General features: G+C 40.8%; 1 protein-coding gene across 3 annotated transcripts in view; it reads right to left on the bottom strand.

Moving 5' to 3' along the window:
• Positions 1-15,757, bottom strand: part of LOC112252155 (dipeptidyl peptidase 9-like) — a 33,436-nt gene that overhangs the window by 5,157 nt on the left and 12,522 nt on the right. For all 3 annotated transcript variants that reach the window (XM_024423144.2, XM_042323035.1, XM_042323036.1), the window contains 9 exons: positions 11,969-12,079; positions 11,053-11,181; positions 7,827-7,888; positions 7,547-7,647; positions 5,082-5,259; positions 4,596-4,755; positions 4,204-4,283; positions 3,871-4,023; positions 3,597-3,732 (listed from right to left, as the gene is read on the bottom strand). In XM_024423144.2, the coding sequence (XP_024278912.2) occupies positions 3,597-3,732; positions 3,871-4,023; positions 4,204-4,283; positions 4,596-4,755; positions 5,082-5,259; positions 7,547-7,647; positions 7,827-7,888; positions 11,053-11,181; positions 11,969-12,079 (1,110 nt within the window). The remainder of the gene's footprint in view (positions 1-3,596; positions 3,733-3,870; positions 4,024-4,203; positions 4,284-4,595; positions 4,756-5,081; positions 5,260-7,546; positions 7,648-7,826; positions 7,889-11,052; positions 11,182-11,968; positions 12,080-15,757) is intronic.

Genomic DNA, 15,757 nt, shown 5'->3' with positions numbered 1-15,757 from the left:
TTATCCCATCTCCACAGAGGAACTCTGGAGCTCTGTCAGCATGACCATCGGGCTCTTGGTCACCTCCCTGACCAAGACTCCTCTCCCCCAATTGCTCAGTTTGGGCGGGGCGTTCAGCACTAGCAAGAGTCTTGGTGGTTCCAAACTTCTTCCACTTAAGAAGTGAGGCCACTGTGTTCTTGGGGACCTTCAATGCTGCAGAAATGTTTTGGTACCCTTCAGCAGATCTGTGCAGACACAATCCGGTCTCGAAGCTCTACAGACAATTCCTTTGACCTCATTGCTTGGTTTTCACTCTGAAATAAAAGGTGGGACCTTATATAGAAAGGTGTGTTAGGACACCTACTCATTCAAGGGTTTTTCTTTTTACTATTTTAGAATAATTTTGAGGACATCAAAACTATGAAATAACACATGGAATCATGTAGTAAGCAAAAAAGTGTTAACAAATCAAAATATATCCTATATTTGAGATTCTTCAAAGTAGCCACACTTTGCCTTGATAACCGCTTTGCACACTCCTGGCATTCTCTCAACTAGCTTCACCTGGAATACTTTTACAATAGTCTTGAAGGAGTTCCCACATACGCAGAGCACTTGTTGGCTGCTTTCCTTCACTCTGTGGGGTCCAACTCCTCCCAAACTATCTCAATTGGGTTCAGGTAGGGTGACTGGATGCCAGGTTCACTGATGCAGCACTCCATCACTCTCCTTATTGGGCAATTAGCCCTTACACAGCCTGGAGGTGTGTTGGGTTATTATCATGTTGAAAAACAAATGATAGTCCCACTAAGCGCAAACCAGATGGGATGGTGTATTGCTGCAGACTGTAGTAGCCATGCTGGTTAAGTGTGCCTTGAATTTTAAATAAATCACCAACAATGTCACCAGCACCCCCACAACACCACCTCCATGCTTCACGGTGGGAACCACACATGCAGAGATCATCTGTTCACCTACTCTGCGTCTCACAAAGACAGTAGTTGGAATCAAAAAATCTCAAATTTGGACTAATCAGACCAAAGGACATATTTCCACCGGTCTAATGTCCATTGCTCGTGTTTCTTGGCCCAAGCAAGTCTCTTCTTCTTATTATTGGTGTCCTTTAGTAGTGGTTTCTTTGCAGCAATTCAACCATGAAGGCCTGATTCACGCAGTCTCCTCTGGACAGTTGATGAATCAGACGCGTCTGCTACTTAACTCTGTAAAGCATTTATTTGGGCTGCAATTACTGAGGCTGGTAACTCCACTGAACTTATCCTCTGGGTCTTCCTTTCCTGTGTCAGTCCTGTCATGACGTTGGCCTCTTTGGGTATAGCAAGCCCCATCCCCCTCTCCCTGCCTCCCCCTTTCCTCCTTCAACTAGGTTGCTGTGGTCAGAGAGACGTCGTAAATTCCTGAGGATCTCCTCATGGACACACAGTACAGAGAGTACATTTTCATAGAGGACAAAGGAAATCCTTCCACCTCACAGAACTTGAGGTACGAACAAATTTCATGTTCCGGAGAAAGTATAAAAGATTGAAGAATCCAGCTACGAACTGGTCCATTTGTCACAACTTGGGGAAGCTCATGGGAGAAGGTGACCACATTACCATAATGTTGTTTATATAATAGCCTCATATGAGGTTTACATCTAATTGTTGTATAAGATGAATGAATGAGTATGATACTGTTTGTATAATTGTGTAATACGATTTTGGACTGTTTAATGAAGAAAAATACAATTACCTTTTGATTTGAACTAAATCAGAGGACTGCCCCTGAGCCCAGTTAGGGTCAGGCCTCCTGGAACAGCCCTTTTTAAGCCCTTACGAATAAAACCACCCCCTCGGGTTTTCGATCAGCAGACCGAGCTTACCTCAATTACGAGATGGCTAAAGGTTGCAGACCATGTTTTTCTCCATTAGGGGAGACAAAGGTTGTAGACCATTGCTGAATCGTTTAACCATACCATGTGGTTAAACTCTTAGACTATCGATACCGACAGAATAAGAACAAGTCTTTGATATTAATTACTAGTCTGCAGCTAGGAATTCGATATCATTGAATGTGAAGGACAACCGCCGAAACATCCATTCTATAAGGTAATGAATGAATGTCACTCTGAACTATCCACTATAACCACGGCAGAGAGACAAGGAGAGAGACGGACAAGTCTACAAAAGAAACAAACTTTTCACCAGGGATCAAGACGACACCCTGAGCGTAAATATATATATTGATTGCAATTGTTCTCGAATGAGTGAGCGTTCATGTGTAAAGGATTAGCATTTCAATTGCTATAATTATCACTCTGTAGTGAGTTCTTAGGTCGACCCCCACTTCCCCTTTTGTCTAACAAGCCGACATGCCGGTTTAGCCCACTAGGGCACATTCTCCTATCATTTCATGTAACCACATTTACCTTGTTTGTTTGTTTATACATTTCTGTGAATTACTTAGTAATAAATAAATTATTTAAGACAAATTATGTATGGATGACTCATAGTGAAGACTGGGTTCGTGCAGATAACCAACGTTTGGAATGAGACTAACGTGAGGTAAAGTAAATAATTCATTAATTCGAAGACTAATTGATCAGATAAAATATCTGAAAAGTTATATTAGGAAATTATAAATTTGTAATCTGAGTATTCTTCCTTGGTGCCCCGACTTCCTAGTAATTACAGTTACATGATTAATCAGTCTAATCGCGTAATAACTAATTACAGAGAATCTTTGATAAAAACTATCAGTCTTCAGTTAATGATAGTAAAGACACGACAGTCCTCATGAGAGCCAGTTTCAACATTGCGCTTGATGGTTTTTGTGACTGCACTTGAAGAAACTTTCAAAGTGCTTGAAATTTTCCAGATTGACTGACTTTCACGTCTTAGAGTAATGAAGGACTGTCGTTTCTCTTTGATTATTTGAGCTGTTCTTGCCGTAATATGGACTTGGGTCTGTTACCAACACTACTGATTGGCTCAAACAAATAAACTTAACAAGCATTCCAGGTGACTACCTCAAAGCTGGTTGAGAGAAAGCCAAGAGTGTGCAAAGCTGTCATCAAGGCAAAGGTTGGCTACTTTGTAGAATCTCAAAATATAAAATATATTTATATTCGTTTAGCACTTTTTTGGTTACTACATGATTCCATATGTGTTATTTCATAGTTGATGTCTTCACTATTATTCTACAATGTAGAAAATAGTAAAAATAAAGAAAATATGTGTGTGTGTGTGTGTGTGTGTGTGTATATGCATGTCTGTATGTATGTATATAACACACATACGCCAAAACTCTGGTATTTTTCATCCTATAGCTTGTACTCCATATTTTTAAATAGTGAGCCAACATGTTTTCAGCACTTTCATTTCCATAACTGATCAAACTAATTTTCTCATGCTCTCTCGTCTCTCTGAGGCAGACATATAGTAAGCAATATGTTTGCAGCACTAAAATCGCAATAAAATTGCAGCATTGAATCGCAATACATATAGAATCGTGAGAACCGCAATACATATCGTATCGGCACCCAAGTATCGTTATAATATCGTACCGTGAGGTCCCTGGCAATTCCCAGCCCTAACTGACCCCCTTTTCTTACTTACCTGTGGCCTCCATCATGCTAGCCCAGAACTCAGGCTCTTTGTGCAGTGGATCACTCTCTGGGCCCATCAGCTTGTAGATGTGGACGCAGGGAGGTGTGCTGACATTACTGTAATGGCTGACAAACATGTCAAAATTCTACAGAAAGATAGAGCAGAAACATAAGAACAGGTGCGGTCAACTAAATCTTCAAAAAGCTAAAATGCCAAAACCTCCAAGCTTAATTTCAAGGAAAAAAGAAGATGACAGAGCTTGTCGCCAAGGTAATGTACCTACCTGGCTTACAGAGCAGCTGTGGGAGAAGCCTGGCTTGGTCAGCCTGACCATATCCCCCGGGGAGTCGTAGCTCACAGTGTATAGGTGATGCTCCAGGGGCGTGTCCCGCGTGCCTTGGAAGTACACCAGCTGGGTAGCCTCGTTCACCCAGATCTGAGTTGGTAGGGAGGGGAGACAATGACTGGGATGTTTTGCTTATGCACATCACCTTTCTACTGTGATAGCTGATGAGCGGTGACAAAGGGCTGTGGCACAAAAGAAATGGGGTGATTTCCATGCTCGCCACCTTAAAATGCTAAAACCCTTTAGATAAGAGGTGTGTCTAGGGCTTACCTTGGAGCCATGTCTGGCCAACACCTCCCACTCTCCACTGGTTAACGTCACCTCTTCCTTGATCGGGCACTTAAAGTCCTCTGAAAGGAACAACCAGTAGACTAAATGAGTTGACCACAGGTGGCTGGAGGCACCTTAACTGCAGAGGATGTGCTCATAGTAATGGCTGGAATGGAATAAATGGAATGGTATCAAACAAACCAAACACGTGGTGTCCATGCATTTGATACCCATTCCATTCCATACATTATCATCAGCCGTCCTCCCCTCAGCAGCCTCCTATGGAGTTGACCTCCCAAAATATTATCAGAAATAGATTTGGGAAGGTGCACCTCTATTCACATCTTTACCATTAATCCATAAATCAGAGTATAAACAGTGTATTCTGCTACCCTCTGTCTGCATGTAGTCTCTGGTCCACTGGTAGCAGCCCTGTTGTAACAGCGTGGTGACTTTGTACAAATGGCAGAAGCCAGTTTTGGACTCGTTTGCCCAGAGGAAGGTGATCTCATCATCATTTGTTTGAATGAAAGGATAAAATATGTCATGGACCTGAAACAAAGAAAAGTCCTTGCCATAACATGAGTCCTAGAAGAAAGAGCATTTTCTGGTTTCAAAAGGTTAAGACTAAATCTTTTCATTTCAAAATGTATAATTAGAAGAGAATTTTAACTTAACATTCATGTGACTACAAATTAACCAATAAAAACTACAGTACAAGTAACAGCAATATCAACCAAAGGCATGTAACTACAACTTCGTGAAAATCAGGGCACTGCAAGCAGTAAGGATGATTTCTATTACATATTGAGTTCCATGCTTAGATCTCAAGTCAAAATCTAGGCCTTAGAGCCAAAGCCAGAGTTATTTTAACGCACGTTGATCCAGATGTCGGTGATCTCCTCGTAGATGATGAAGGGGTGAACCCCCTCTGGCACAGCCTCCACACTCTCCTCCCGTTGGGCCTGGTCCTGGGTTACAGGGATGAACAGGGCCGGGGGCAGCAGGACCAACTGGAGCCTCTGTTGGCTCCTGTCCAGCAGTACCGCCCATGCACTGCACAGAGGAGCAGTGGGTTCAGGGTCAAATAATTAGCTGGCTAACGTTGCTAAATAGCCTCATGAATTCCATATTTCCTAGTTGATGTAGAGAAAGACAGCCTTGAAATTGAAAGGGTATATACACTATTTTAAATGAAAAATCATTTGTTACAGTATACAGTGGGGCAAAAAAGTATTTAGTCAGCCACCAATTGTGCAAGTTCTCCCACTTAAAAAGATGAGAGGCCTGTAATTTTCATCATAGGTACGCTTCAACTATGACAGACAAAATGAGAAAAGAAAATCCAGAAAAATCACATTGTAGGATTTTTAATGAATTTATTTGCGTATTATGGTGGAAAATAAGTATTTGGTCACCTACAAACAAGCAAGATTTCTGGCTCTCACAGACCTGTAACAACTTCTTTAAGAGGCTCCTCTGTCCTCCACTTGTTACCTGTATTAATGGCACCTGTTTGAATGTAGTATCAGTATAAAAGACACCTGTCCACAACCTCACAGTCACACTCCAAACTCCACTATGGCCAAGACCAAAGACACCAGAAACAAAATTGTAGACCTGCACCAGGCTGGGAAGACTGAATCTGCAATAGGTAAGCAGCTTGGTTTAAAGAAATCAACTGTGGGAGCAATTATTAGGAAATGGAAGACATACAAGACCACTGATAATCTCCCTCGATCTGGGGCTCCACGCAAGATCTCACCCCGCGGGGTCAAAATGGTCACAAGAACGGTGAGCAAAAATCCCAGAACCACACAGGGGGACCTAGGGAATGACCTGCAGAGAGCTGGGACCAAAGTAACAAAGCCTACCATCAGTAACACACTACACCGCCAGGGACTCAAATCTTGTAGTGCCAGACGTGTCCCCCTGCTTAAACTAGTACATGTCCAGGCCCGTCTGAAGTTTGCTAGAGAGCATTTGGATGATCCAGAAGAAGATTGGAAGAATGTCATATGGTCAGATGAAACCAAAATATAACTTTTTGGTAAAAACTCAACGTGTTTGGAGGACAAAGAATGCTGAGTTGCATCCAAATAACACCATACCTACTGTGAAGCATGGGGATGGAAACATCATGCTTTGGGGCTGTTTTTCTGCGAAGGGACCAGGACGACTGATCCGTGTAAAGGAAAGAATGAATGAGGCCATGTATCGTGAGATTTTGAGTGAAAACCTCTTTCCATCAGCAAGGGCATTGAAGATGAAACGTGGCTGGGTCTTTCAACATGACAATGATCCCAAACACACCGCCCGGGCAACGAAGGAGTGGCTTCGTAAGAAGCATTTAAAGGACCTGGAGTGGCCTAGCCAGTCTCCAGATCTCAACCCCATAGAAAATCTTTGGAGGGAGTTGAAAGTCCGTGTTGCCCAGCAACAGCCCCAAAACATCACTGCTCTAGAGGAGATCTGCATGGAGGAATGGGCCAAAATACCAGCAACAGTGTGTGAAAACCTTGTGAAGACTTACAGAAAATGTTTGACCTCTGTCATTGCCAACAAAGGGTATATAACAAAGTATTGAGAAACTTTTGTTATTGACCAAATACTTCTTTTCCACCATAATTTGCAAATAAATTCATTAAAAATCCTACAAATGTGATTTTCTGGATTTTTTTTCTCATTTTGTCTGTCATAGTTGAAGTGTACCTATGATGAAAATTACAGGCCTCATCTTTTTAAGTGGGAGAACTTGCACAATTGGTGGCTGACTAAATACTTTTTTTGCCCCACTGTATATGAATATCAAATCATAGTTACTGTAGCTGGCTAACTTTTTGGTCATGCTCTGTGATATACCCCTCTGGAGAGAAGAGATAAGTGCTGTTCAAAAGATAACCAGCCCGCATTAAGATTGATTGGCTATTGGTTTCTTGATGCGGTGACGTTTGCCTTAGCGGAGACCTCAAGACAACTGTCATCCACCAGGAGTGGTTAACTTGCCATTTCAGCCCAGCCGGTAGCACAATGGTGTGTGAACTAGTCCAGATTGCTGGTGAGTGTGGGATGGAATAGAACTTTATGTGGTGTTGACCTACGTAACACGATCGGGCTGTCATTGTAAATATACATTTGCTCTTAACTGACTCGCCTGGTTAAATAAAGGCTAAATAAAAAAATATCTGAGATGAAACCACAAGGCTTGGTGAGGTTTTCATATTTACAAGGACTTTACTCAATGACAGGAACAATTACACCTTTATTTACATCACAGATATAATCCACTCCATGGCACAGATAGCTTTGCTTAGTTGTGTTTGTTCCAGTCTTTTGAACTCACTATTTGCCGTCTTTTGTCCAGCCGGCACGGGCGATGTACTCAACCCCAGGGAACAGGGTGGTAAAAGGCAGGACCAACTCCTTGTCCTGAGTGCTTACAATCTAATGATAACAAGGACTCATAAGAATAGGCAGAAAGGCATTGAATGACATACAGAAACATATGGAACACATAAAAGACCACAAAAAGGGAACAGAAGGCAACATACAAGATGACATGCAGAATACGAAGACAGACCAATACAGTTCAAAACCATGAGAACTTTTTGAGCTGTTCTTACTCTGCCAAGGTGGTCGGTTCTGATTTCTACCAGTTTGAAAGTAATTTGAGGATTCTTACTCCCTGAAAAGAAAAATGGAGAGGAGGGCAATACAAGTTACCCGTCTTAGATATCACGTCTTGTCTGGCACTCCTGTCTAATAGCTCAAGTTACTCAAATGTACAGTACCAGAAACACCTACTCATTCAAGGGTTTTGATTTATTTTTACTCTTTTCTACATTCTAGAATAATAGTGAAGACATCAACACTATGAAATAACACATATGGAATCATGAAGTAACCAAAAAACTATTAAATATATATATATATATTTGAGATTTTTCAAAGTAGCCACCCTTTGCCAAGAGTGTGCAAAGCTGTCAAGGCATTCTCTCAAACAGCTTCATGAGGTAGTCACCTGGAATGCATTTCAATTAACAGGTGTGCCTAGTTAAAAGTTAATTTGTGGAATTGTTTTCCTTCTTAATGCGTTTGAGCCAATCAATTGTGTTGTGACAAGGTAGGGTTGGTATACAGAAGATATCCCTATTTGGTAAAAGACCAAGTTCATATTACATCAAGAACAGCTCAAATAAGCAAAGAGAAGCGACAGTCCATCATTACTTTAAGACATGAAGGTCAGTCGATACATAACATTTCAATCACTTTGAAAGTGTCTTCAAGTGCAGTTGCAAAAACCATCAAGCGCTATGTTGAAACTGGCTCTCATGAGGACCGACACAGGAATGGAAGACCCCAGAGTTACCTCTGCTGCAGAGGATAAGTTCATTAGAGTTACCAGCCACAGAAATTGCAGCCCAAATAAATGCTTCAGAGTTCAAGTAACAGACCCATCTCAACATCAACTTTTCAGAGGAGACTGCGTGAAATCAGGCCTTCATGGTTGAATTGCTGCAAAGAAACAACTACTAAAGGACACCAAAAATAAGTCTTTCTTGTGCCAAGAAACACGAGTAATGGACATTAGACCGGTGGAAATCTGTCCTTTGCTCTGATGAGTCCAAATTTGAGAATTTAGGTCCAACCGCCTTTTCTTTGCGAAACGCAGAGTAGGTGAATGGATGATCTCTGCATGTGTGGTTCCCACCGTGAGGCATGGAGGTGGTGGTGTGATGGTACTTTGCAGGTGACAGGTCATGATTTATTTAGAATTCAAGGCACACTTAACCAACATGGCTACCACAGCATTCTGCAGTGATTTGGTTTGTTAAATGTGATATGCCATGTGTAATATCAATTTGTATAGTTTACTTAGCTACTTGAGTCCTCTCTCTCCGTGCCACTTTCCACAGACTTAGCCACGCCCCCTTTCACTCAAGGAGCGCATTTGATGTTCCTCAACCACGACACACTTGCGCTCAGTCTGCATGGTCAATGCAGCACATACAACAATGCTGATGATGACAAGAATGCCGTTTTCACTTTGCAGCTTAATATAAATCCACTAGCATTCTATAATGACACTATTAGTTTGTTTCTTACATCAACAAACAGCTAGTTTGTCTTCACTTAGCAAGTTGCCCTTCAATCTTGTGAGATATTAAATGTTAGACGCTAATACTAATAGCTAGCTAGTGAGATGTACTGAGTAAGAGCAAATGTAGCTAGCTAATACGGCCTGATAATACCAGTGATGGTGTAGACCTAAATCAGCATGTTGTTTGTGCAACAGTATCTTCCAAATCAAAGAGGAATATGCAAAGCAGGAATTGTTAGCTACATGAAGTAGCTAAGAGAAAACATGCAATGTATTTAAAGCTTGTAGGATCCCCTAGGAAACACTTATAAACACTTTGGTTCCTACTCTGTCCCAATAACACCTCCCTGGCATTTTAATTTGCCGTCATCTCAAACCCTATTCAAAGTGCACACTATTGTAGTCTAACTATAGAATTAGAATAGACATTATATTTCCATGATTCCAACAGTTTTGCTCTACTTCAAGTCAAATCGCAATTGGTAAAAAATAAGTCCTAGATTATTTGCCCATATCGTGCAGCGTGAAATTGTCAATTGAGCAGTGGTGTAAAGTACTTAAGTAAAAATACTTTCAAGTACTACTTAAATATTTTTTTTTGGCATCTGTACTTTACCATTTTTGACAACTTGTACTTCACTACATTCCTAAAGAATATACTGTACTTTTTACTCCATACATTTTCCCTGACATCTAAAAGTACTAGTTACATTTTGAATGCTTAGCAGGACAGGAAAATGGTCCAATTCACGCACTTGTCAAGAGAACATCCCTGGTCATCTCCTGCCTCTGATCTGGAGGACTCACTAAACACAAATGCTTTGTTTGTAAATGATGTCTGAGTGTTGGTATGCCCCTGGCTATCTGTAAATATTTTAAAAAACAAGAAAATGGTGCCATCTGGTTTGCTTAATATAAGGAATTTTAAATGATTTTTACTTTTACTTAAGTACATTTTATCAATTACATGTACTTTTGATACTTAAGTATATTTCAAATCAAATACTTTTACTCAAGTAGTATTTTACTGGGTGACTCACTTTTACTTGTGTCATTTTCTATTAAGGTACCTTTACTTTTACTCAAGTATGACAATTGGGTACTTTTTCCACCACTGCAATTGAGTGCAGGAAACGCAGAAATGATAAAAGTGCTGAAATTTGTTTTGGTTGAAGTTGAATTGAACAGTAGAAAACAAGAATGGAATGGAGAAAGACTCACTTGGAATGTATGTGCTGCCACCCTAGGATCATGTAGAACTTTTACTTTTAAAAAACAAAAAAATACCATGATATAATATTTTGGCCATATCGCCCAGCTTAGCATATATGGGAACTCCTTCAAGACTGTTGGAAAAGCATTCCATGTGAAGCTGGTTAAGAGAATACCAAAAGTGTGCAAGGCCGTCATCAAGGCAAAGGGTGGCTACTTTGAAGAATCTAAAATATATTTTGATTTGTTTAACACTTTTTAGCTTACTACATGATTCCATATGTCATTTCAGTTAATGTCTTTGCCATTATTGTACAATGTAGGAAATAATACAAATTTTAAAAAACATTGAAAGACTAGGTGTTTGCAAACTTGACTGGTACTGTATATTTAAGTATAAAATCCAACTCTGCCTAGCCACAATAGTCACATGAAAATGTAGATAGTAGCCAATACAGTTCAATAAAAAGTTATGAATCAGTACTACTAATAGTTAAAAAAGGCGATTTGGGGTGGGGATGAGGGTGAGAGCGGACCTGTGCGGGGGTATCTGTAAACATCAGCCTTGCGCTCCTCCAGGGCTGGGGAGGGAACGTGAATTAACTCCACCTCTGACTCATCCACCTCCTCATACAGTAACTGGAGGGTCTTCCCCCCATCTGGGTCTGAAAGAGAAACTTATTGAGTTGACCATTTTATTCAAAAGCAAGTATGTGCTAAAGTTTTTGTTGGGTATCTGTATTTTACTATTTATATTTTTGCAACTTTTACTTCACTACATTCCTAGAGAAAATAATGTACTTTTTACTCCTTACATATTCCCTGACACCCAAAAGTACTCGTAACATGTTAAATGCTTAGCAAAACAGGAAAATGGTCTAATTCACACACTTAAAAAAGAGAACATCCCTGGTCATCACTACTGCTTCTGATCTGGCGGACTCACTAAACACATGCTTCAGTTGTAAATTATGTCTGAGTTTTGGAATGTGCCCCTAGCTATTTGTTTAATACAAGACATTTGAAATGTTTTGTACTTTTGATACTTAAGTATGTTTTACCAATTCCATTTATTTTTGATACTTAACTATATTTAATACCAAATACTTTTACTCAAGTAGTATTTTACTGGGTGACTAACTTTTACTTGAGTCATTTTCCATTAAGGCATCTTTACTTCTACCCAAGTATGACACCTGGGTACTTTTTCCACCACTATGTGCTTTGTGTTTGAGTAGCCTAACCTGGTTTAATTTGTCTTCAACAATGCAGTAAGATTTAACTAACCTTTTTTAAATTATTAAACTTACAGTAGTAATGAAAAACAAAATGCATTTTATTGATAAGATAAAGAGAAATCAGGAGTCCCTGTTCAGTCAAAAGCTACATCTCTGGTAGAGGGAAAGGAAACATAAGGACAAGCATCACAAAAACCATCCAGAAAAGACTAACCTTCAGGAGCAGCTGGCGACCACCAGTAGCCCGTGAAGCGGTCAAACTCCTCCTGGATTACAAAGGTGGCAATGCCTGCAGACTTGGGGTCCTCCTTCACATTATTCATCCCTAAGAAAAGGTAGAGAAGGATGCACTGTCAGGAGAATGCTCTCTGCTTTCCATTTTACGTTAAAAGATGCCCTTTCATTAACAACCTTAATTTAAAAGATTAAAATAATAACAAAATTGGTCATCAACACTACAGGATACTATTTTAAAGAAAACTCTTGCTAGTATATTTGCACATCATATATATCGTAGCACGCGCTCCAGCAGATATATCTCACTGGTCACCCCCAAAGCCAATTCCTCCTTTGGTCTTCTTTCCTTCCAGTTCTCTGCTGCCCATGACTGGAACGAATTGCAAAAATCTCTGAAGCTGGAGACTCACATCTCCCTCACTAGCTTTAAGCAACAGCTGTCAGAGCAGCTTACAGATCACTGCAGGTGTACATAGCCCATCTATCTACCTACCTCATCCCCATACTGGTATTTATTTATTTTGCTCCTTTGCACCCCAGTTTCTCCATCTGCACATTCATCTTCTGTCAATCTACCATTCCAGTGTTTAATTGCTATATTGTAATTACTTCACCACCATGGCCTATTTATTTCCTTAACTTACCTCATTTGCACTCACTGTATATAGACTTGGTTTTCTTTTGTTCTACTGTATTATTGACTGTATGTTTTGTTTATTCCATGTGTAACTCTGTTGTTGTATGTGTCGAATTGCAACGCTTTATCTTGGCCAGGTCGCAGTTGCAAATGGGAACTTGTTCTCAACTAGCCTACCTGGTTAAATAAAGGTGAAATAAAATTAAAAATAAATATTTTTTTTACCTTTATTTAACTAGGCAAGTCAGTTAAGAACAAATTCTTATTTTCAATGACGGCCTAGGAACAGTGGGTTAACTGCCTTGTTCAGGAACAGAACAACAGCTCAGGGATTTGACCTTGCAACTTTTCAGTTACGAGTCCAACGCTCTAACCACTAGGCTACCTGCCTAGTGATGGAAATGTCATGCAAATGAAATCCAGGCCTGTATGCATCTTTAGTATTACCCCAAAAGAGCACCATTTCTGATACATTGAAGAGCGTGCATTCAACATAAATCTATTCAATTGAGAAATACCACAACTCTGAAAGCTGACAAGCATCAGTCTCAAAATAGTTTGCTTGTTTAGTAGCATGCCAACCTTCATGGCTGTAGGAAAGTCTATCCTCCTAATTTTTGAAAGTTCTAATGTTACTGGCCCCACTACAACAAAAATAGATGTAATTTTGTTCTTGAAACAGTTCATTGAAATACTGTAGAATCCCATTCATTCCTAAGGAGTACTGCTTCTTCTGGGGAGTGCCAATACGGAGGACCGGTATACTGTGGTCACCAACCAGTCGATCTCCAAGGCATTCCTCGTAAATTCACTCTGGGGTGCCAGAGTGTGCGTCCGTAAATTCAGAGCGCTCCGCTCTGGGAGTGTTCAGAGCGCACACTTGGAGGCTCTGGCCGAGGAGTAGAGTTGATCCGAGCGTTCTGACCACACAATGGCAGTCAATCATCCAAGCTAACGGGCTAACGTTGGCTAGCTACTTCCAGACACAAATGAGAGAACAGCGCACTGACCATTTTTCACACCCTAGCAGAGCTGGTTAGGCTGTTATCATGTTATCCAGAGCGTTGGTGACTAACTGTGCTGCTGGCAACAATTTAAATACGTTTTTTTTTGCCACCGTTTACCGACACCGGTCATTTTCAACGGGTGCTGAGCGTTCGTAAATTAATCCGTTATTCTGCGCTCTGGTGCACTCAGAGGAGAGTGCGCTGAAATCGAAGTAGATAGCCAGAGCGAATTTACGTACGCGCCCCTAGTCAATCACCAAACATTTCTGTAAAGAAAACAGCGATGAAGCCTTGCGTTCCTATTTGTTTTATTTATTCGTTTCGCGCTGTTGATAGTATATATGCCTACTGTTTGGCCAATCAGATAGCTCGGATCACCGTGCCGGCACAGTTTCCTCGAGCCAAAGACTGTAAAAAAAAAACTAAAAGTAAAGCAAAGTTGATACTGTGAGCAGGGCCGAATTAACGTTGTGGCTTACCGTGGCTGAAGCCGCTGGGCCCAAGAGGCAGCAAAACAAAATAAGTAAAACATGTAATATAGCATATATATATATATATATATATTTTTTTTTACTGCACAACACAAAGGGCAACCAAACGCCTGCAATTAAGCATAGGAGAGATCAACCCATGCTGCAACCTGCAGTTGAAGTCGGAAGTTACCATTCACCTTAGCGAAATACATTTAAACTCAATTTCAGGAATTGTAAAAAAAAAAAAACTTTTTAATGCTAGTAAAAATTCCCTGTCTTAGGATCACCACTTTCTTTTAAGAATGTGAAATGTGAGAATAATAGTAGAGAGAATTATTTATTTCAGCTTTTATTTCTTTCATCACATTCCCAGTGGGTCAGAAGTTAACATACACTCAATTAATATTTGGTAGCATTGCCTTCAAAATGTTTAACTTGGGTCAAATGTTTTGGGTAGCCTTCCACAAGCTTCCCACAATAAATTGGGTGAATTCTGTCCCAAAAGTACAATCTTTGTCCCCATGTGCAGTTGCAAACAGTAGTCTGGCTTCTTCCTTGCTGAGCGGCCTTTCGGGTTATGTCGATATAGGACTCATTTTTCTGTGGATATAGATACTTTTGTACTTGTTTCCTCCAGCATCTTCACAAGGTCCTTTGTTGTTGTTCTAGGATTGATTTGCGATTTTCGCACCAAAGTACATTCATCTCCCGGAGACAGAATACGTCTCCTTCCTGAGTGGTATGACGGCTGCGTGGTCCCATGGTGTTTATACCTGCGTACTATTGTTTGTACAGATGAACGTGGTACCTTCAGGCGTTTGGAAATTGCTCCCAAGGATGAACCAGACTTGTGCAGGTCTACAATTTTTTTCTCTAAACAATTGTTGCAAAAATGACTTGTCATGCAAAGTAGATGTCCTAACCGACTTGCTAAAACTATCATTTGTTAACGAATTTTAATGACTCCAACCTAAGTGTATGTAAACTTTCGACTTCAACTGTACTCTGCATTTGGTTGGGGTAAATACTGTGAACTGCTGCCTTGAGACAGATTCGTGTTTAACGTTTGTGCAGTCAATATATTTTTTTATTTTATTACCTTTACCCCTTTTTTGTGATATTCAAATTGGTAGTTACAGTCTCGTCCCATCGCTGCAACTACCCTACGGACTCGGGTGAGGCGAAGGTCGAGAGCCATGCGTCCTCTGAAACACGACGCTGCCAAGCCGAACTGCTTCTTGAAACACTGCTCGCTTAACCCGGAAACCAGCCGCACCAATGTGTCGGAGGAAACAGTCTTGCTGGTGACCGAAGTCAGCACGCCACAAGGAGTCGCTACAGCGCGATGGGACAAGGAAATCCCAGCCGGCCAAACCCCTAAGCCAGACGATTGCTGGGCCAATTGTGCACCGCCTCATGGGTCTCCCAGTCACGGCCGGCTATGACACAGCCTGGGATCGAACCCTGGGCTGTAGTGACGCCTCAAGCCTAGACCGCTGCACCACTTGGGAGGCCCTGTGCAGTCAATATTTAACTTTTGCTCCAAATCTACCTGGCGTGGCAGACTGCAATATCATGTTTAGAACCAAATTAAAACAGTCTAATTTACTTTTATCTCCCTCACCAACTTCAAACATCAGCTATCTGAG

Source organism: Oncorhynchus tshawytscha, linkage group LG06, assembly GCF_018296145.1.
Source record: "Oncorhynchus tshawytscha isolate Ot180627B linkage group LG06, Otsh_v2.0, whole genome shotgun sequence".
NCBI lineage: Eukaryota > Metazoa > Chordata > Actinopteri > Salmoniformes > Salmonidae > Oncorhynchus > Oncorhynchus tshawytscha.
The sequence above is the reverse complement of the archived record's forward strand: the minus strand, read 5'-3'. Positions and strand labels throughout refer to the sequence as shown.